This window comes from Crassostrea angulata, chromosome 9 (genome assembly GCF_025612915.1).
Source record: "Crassostrea angulata isolate pt1a10 chromosome 9, ASM2561291v2, whole genome shotgun sequence".
Lineage (NCBI taxonomy): Eukaryota > Metazoa > Mollusca > Bivalvia > Ostreida > Ostreidae > Magallana > Magallana angulata.
Genome location: NC_069119.1, coordinates 1,682,424 through 1,688,393, shown reverse-complemented (window position 1 = coordinate 1,688,393; position 5,970 = coordinate 1,682,424). Strand labels below are relative to the sequence as shown.

The following is a 5,970-nucleotide window of genomic DNA, read 5'->3' as shown; positions in this document are numbered from 1 at the left end:
GTTCAAAGTTATTATGCCGATAAATAAATGTTATGTTAGTAAAATAGGTATATGGTATATAAACGAAGCAGCCAGTAGTTCATCATCTTAAGTATAAATTTCATAAGCTTACCTATATCAGTATACATCTACTCAAAAGAAAGAACTAGGTACGGTATACACCGAGAACGGCCCTATTCCCAAATTAAACAATATTGTGCCAAAAGGTAGACATAAAGTTAACTATGTAATTTCATAAAATAGAATGGATTTGATAATGAGACCATTATTTTATCTGTACCACTACTCCAACGTAAGGTCCTTTTAATAACGTTTTAATGACGTCGTTTGAACTAGTGCAACGTCATTTGTGGTTTTAAAAAAAGAATTATATACATGTATAACTTAATAATTGTAATCCATGGCTGCATTGAGCTTTAAAAATAACCTAAAGACCAAATGAGGTAAAATTGTGGCATTTGTCATTTAATCATTATATATGTATACTAGTATATATTCAAAGTACATAAAAGTCCTAATATTTCGTGTTTTTTCTGAAAAGATTAATTAGGAAATCCATTCTTATTCAACAGACAAACAAGTGTTTAATAAACACAACATCAATAAATCAGCAAAATCAAATCATCTAAATCATGCATTTACATTTTTAGGTATAAAATTAAGTTTAATTGATGGAAACGTATTTTCTTTCATAAATCTGTTCAGGTTCTTACTGTACACATTACATACACCGCACAAACTACGTGTAAGTCTGCTAGCTACTCTTCCTGACCCTGATTATCCAGAGCGTCTTCATCTTCGGAGCTGTCAATGGCTCGAGCTGCATCATCCACATCCTCTGTCCAATCCCGAATACCAAGAGACTCATTGCCTGCATAACTATGATGTCTAGCAAAAGCCAGGTACCAAATAATGCAGGATATGTGCTCACACATTCCAACGACTCGTGCTCCATTTTTACAAGTACAGTGCCAGGACACGATAGATTCACAGTATTAAATCCACTGTTAGTACTTTTTGGATGATGTGTGGCGGCTTTGAATTTTAGCACACACGATATTGGGAATGTCATTGCTCACCAGAATTTTAAACATTCCATCATCTGTGAGGTGCTCTGCTGCATAAGACTTCGCCGTTTTTAGCTGATACACGCCGATGGTGAGTTCTCTAGTGTCCTCTTCAGCAAGTCCGGGAAAATCCTTTACGATGTTGCTGTCGGCATCGATGGAAGTCCATTTCATGTATCTTTTATCCAGCCCTACAGTATTCAAATGTTTCGATCTTCAAAACGCATATGAACAAATTTGTATATAGAATATACATGTATACATGTCTTATAAATAAGTATTTGCAAGTATAAGAAAAAACCGCACATATATATTTTTTCTTTTCAACATACCATTTTCAAGAACAAACTGATGGAGTTCGTTTGTTTTCTTGGCCAACATTGTCATTTTAGAAGCGACTGCAATATCAGCGTCAAATGTTCCTGAAGTGATCGGAGGCCGATATTTGTTGCAAATACTGCAATCAATCCTGACGTAGTCTCCGATATCTGGAATTTGACTGTTTGGAAGCGTCTTGCCAAGATCTTTCCATGTTTTCACCCGACCGTTAACATATTCAACAACCCATCTGACCTATAATAAACAAACTCTAGTTATGCATTTCATTTTTTTTCCTGTGAAACAAAAGCTTATGCTCATATCGATATCATCTTTCAACATACACGGTATGTAAGTATTGTGTATAATAAAGTGATAGTAAAAGATAAAATAATAATGATAGTAATAAAAATGAAGACTAATCATTCATTTTTTTTTTTGTAACGAGCCTGGAGTTGTTTGCCTCTTCCGTTGATAGTTGTTTTTGGCCTTTTGGGATAAACGCAGGCATCTCCATCCGAAAACCAAGGTCGTTTAAAACAGATTCTGAATCACGGAATCCTCTATCTACCACAAAGATGTCCTCCTTGATATATCTCTGTATTTCCTCGGTATTCAAAAGAATGGAATGGTTCATAATAGAGGAGTCTTTGTTCTTTGGATCCGCTAGTTATGGGCGAAGGACACTGACGATATATCCTGTCGTTGAAACAATCATCATTGGCTTCAAAAGCGGCCGGCGCTTATGCAAACTGAAGGAACGTCTGGAGAAGGTGTAGTTTCCTTTTTTTTTTTGGATATAGATATAAGCTCCGTCCAGCACCAGTATTGCAGGGCAGTTGTAATGTCTGAAAGTAGTTGCTGTGCAAGTGGCCTTGTACATGTATGGGTCTTAATAACCGCCTGTCAGGTGATATGGGGAAATCCAATGTTTCTCGGGACGAAGTCTAACATAAGAGCCTTCCTTGCAGACTGCACTGCCCTGCGAATCTGCAAAATATATCTTAATTGATACAAATCATATTTTCATTTTTTGTATACTGTAAACAGATAGCCATGCTATGACCTTAAATTGCTAGTATTCCTAAATGATGTTATAAAACCAGGCGAATAATACGGGCATAACAATATCCAAATTGAGAGTTTAAAAACAAGTGTCATATTTGGCGATTCTGTGTCTGCAACGATAGCTCTGGTACTCTATATTGAGTCATGTATTGTGTATTCTATATATTAACCTTTGTAACCTTTTATGCTATTTATGAATGTACGTATTATGAGTAAGTGATGCCTCATACTAGGTGGGGGGCTCCGAGACCCAGGACTCGGAGACTCAAATCCTGCATCCAGACTCTTTGATTGGCAGTTTTGACGGTTCTGTTACTTTGTGTAGGAATAAACTATTAATCTTTATTTTGAACACTTAATCTTCACTCATGATCGTCGTAAATTGGCCGAACTAGTCAGAACTGTCCATCATAAGTAAAATGTTATATATACCCATGTAAAATGATGTTGAACAGATAGAGAGATTCCGCTTATAGATAGATTCCGCTTATAGAGATTCTGAGACTCCTGATTTGGGCTGCTATTAGCTGATGTAATTGTAACTATACGATCACGCTTAATAAAACCGCTTGAGAAAGAAATACCGGACTTGTCATCACTAAGTTTGAGCTGACCCTCAATTGGATCCTTAAGACGGAAGGCTTACATGAACTTTCTTGGTGCCCGTGATCAGGACTGAGCGAAGTTCAAAACAGAATAAGGTAAGAACCATTTCTATATGTCTCTTATAGCTATCTCGAAGTAAACAACTTTGTCTAAGCAACCAATATGGCGACAGGTGATGGGTTTAATAAAAAAGAATTTCAAAATCAAATAGAGCAATTAGAAAAACAATTCGCAGGGTTGGGTCAGATCAAGGAAAATAAAGGGCAAGAAACAGGTCAAAAATCCTCAGAAAAAGAGCAGATTAAACAAAATACTTTTGAAACATATCATGATGCTAGGCCGTATGAAACTCGTGAACCTCGACACCGAATCCCAGATCAGTATGATGATAAAGATTTTTTCATTGGTAAAGTTAAAGCTATAACAGCCGCACTCTCAGTGCCCCTATCTTCTGTGATAACTCCTTTTGAGGGAGATGCTAAAAAATTTAAACAGTGGATAAAGGAAGTTGAAAAGTACAGTGTTATGTCTGGGAAACAAGGTCATGAGATCCCCATGTTTGCAAACATAACGAGTAAGGGTTCAGTTGGGGATTATATTAAAAGGTATTTAGATGAAACAGATGCGTCTGAAGAAATCCCATCTTGGAACGCTCTTAAGGAATCCCTCAAAAATAGATTTGCAGAAATAACAGATCCCAAACACGCGTTAGCAGTATTGCGTAAGACTCGACAAAATTCAAATGAAAGTGTTCAGTTGTTCGCCGAGAGACTATTGCAAATCGCGGAAGACGCCTACAGTAATGACAGACTAAAAGATCCTTTGATACAGCAACAGTTAGTAGATATTTTTTGTGACACGTTGACATTCGACTACCTCAGAATGAAAATTTTGCGAGAAAACCCTAAAGATTTAGAATCTGCAATTCAAATAGCAATGTGAGAACAAAATCTGAGACAGAGGCTAGCGATAAGAGGGTCAAATATGACAGAAATTGTACAAAGCAATGACAACAGACGAACTCTTTCAAATTTTGATACTTTTCTTCCCTTATTAAAGGATAGAGCAGATAATCTTACCTCAGTAGAAACAAGGCATGTAGAACCAATGGAAATTGACCATGCGCGTAATAGTAGGTGTTTTAAATGCAAACAGACGGGTCATAGGGCTCGATTTTGTACTCAAAATAAACCCCAAGTCAGGTCCCGTCCTCAAATAAATAAACGACCCAGTCAAAACAAACCCGTCCATAATATAGAGCAGAAACCCCGTTCGCCTGTGGAATGTTGGAATTGTGGTAAAGTAGGTCATGTGCGTGCAGATTGTTGGGGCTCGCATATATATCAAAGAGCGCAGCAAAATCGGGGCAGACCATCAAATCGTCAAGGCCGAACATATAAATCTAGCGACCAAGTAAATAGGGGATCGTCTCAAAATTTCAAATCGCGTTCTTATTTTAACAAACAAAAACAGGAAAACTAAGACGTTCTTCCTTCGTTGAAGCCCGAAGAAAGAACTTTAAACAAAGACCTACATATGAAATTAATTTTACTAACAACCCCAGTAGCTGTTTATTAAAAGTAGGTAAAAATAAATTTAGAGCTTTGGTAGATACAGGTGCAGCCGTATCTCTAATTAGTAAGAAAATGTATGATAATCTATTTCCCCGCCCCAAGTTGTTTAATAATGACATCACCTCTTTACAAGCAGCAAATGGCAATTCTTTAATTGCGATAGGATAAATATTTCCTTTAAGATTTCAGGGTTAACTTTAGACCACAAACTTTATGTGACAAAGGGACTCAACCGAAACATGATTCTCGGTCGTGATTGGCTCAAGAAAAACAATGTTCGTTTATACTTTGATCTCGGACTCATGCGTATTGATGGCAAGGTATACGCGGAACTTAAAGAAGATTTACACATCTCAACTATTGTAAGAACTCCTAAGAAACTTATTATGAGACCAAACACGGTGACTGTATTCTATGGAAAAATAAATAACAATTTTCCTCTGGCAAAAAATGACTTGGTTGAGGTGAACAGCATAGACAATAACTGCATTATGGAAGACCAGGGACTATATTTAAAAGACGCCGTTTGTATAGTTCGGAAAGATAAGAAAGTTTCAATGATCTTCGTTAACCAAACTAACAAAAATTATAAAATTCCAAGAGGCTATATAGTAGGACGAATTACCGCATTAAAACAGAAGGAAATTTCAGAAATACAGACTACTCAAGACACAAAAAAAGAAATTGATGTACCTAAAAGATTTGAACACTCAATCAAAAGACTTGTGAGCAAAAACAATGATTTATTTGCAAAGAAAGACAGTGACCTTGGAGTGACTGATACTGTTAAAATGAAGATAGAAACTGGAGATCACCACCCAATAAAGAACAGACCCTACCGTGTACCCTTAAATAAAAGACAGATAATTGACAAGGCCATACTGGAAATGATTGACGCAAAGATTATTGAGAGATCAACATCGCCTTGGTCATTTCCCTTAGTAGTGGTGAAGAAAAAGGATGGATCAGACCGGATGTGCGTTGACTTTAGAAGTTTGAATAAGATAGTGAAACCCGTATCATTCCCGCTACCGTTGATTAATGACAACCTATGTTTACTAGGTAAGGCAAAATATTTCACTGCACTAGACTTAAAGAGTGGATATTGGCAAGTGAAATTAGAAGATTCAAGTAAAGAAAAAACGGCTTTTGCATGTCACAAAGGACTATTCCAATTCAACCGGATGCCATTTGGGTTGAGTAATGCACCGGCAGTTTTTCAGGAGCTAATGAACATAGATCTTCAAGGACAAGAGGAGTTTGCTATCGCATACCTGGATGACATTCTTATATTCTCAGAGACACCGGAAGATCATCTTCGTCATATTCAAGACGTT

At 36.8% G+C, this 5,970-nt stretch overlaps 1 protein-coding gene across 1 annotated transcript; it reads right to left on the bottom strand.

The window, feature by feature from the left end:
• Positions 1 to 541: 541 nt before the first annotated feature.
• On the bottom strand, positions 542 to 1,454 carry LOC128162720 (uncharacterized). Its single transcript, XM_052826004.1, is given in 2 exon segments — positions 542 to 1,258; positions 1,400 to 1,454. Coding segments are annotated over 2 exon segments (555 nt in total). The 3' UTR covers positions 542 to 758.
• Positions 1,455 to 5,970: the final 4,516 nt, after the last annotated feature.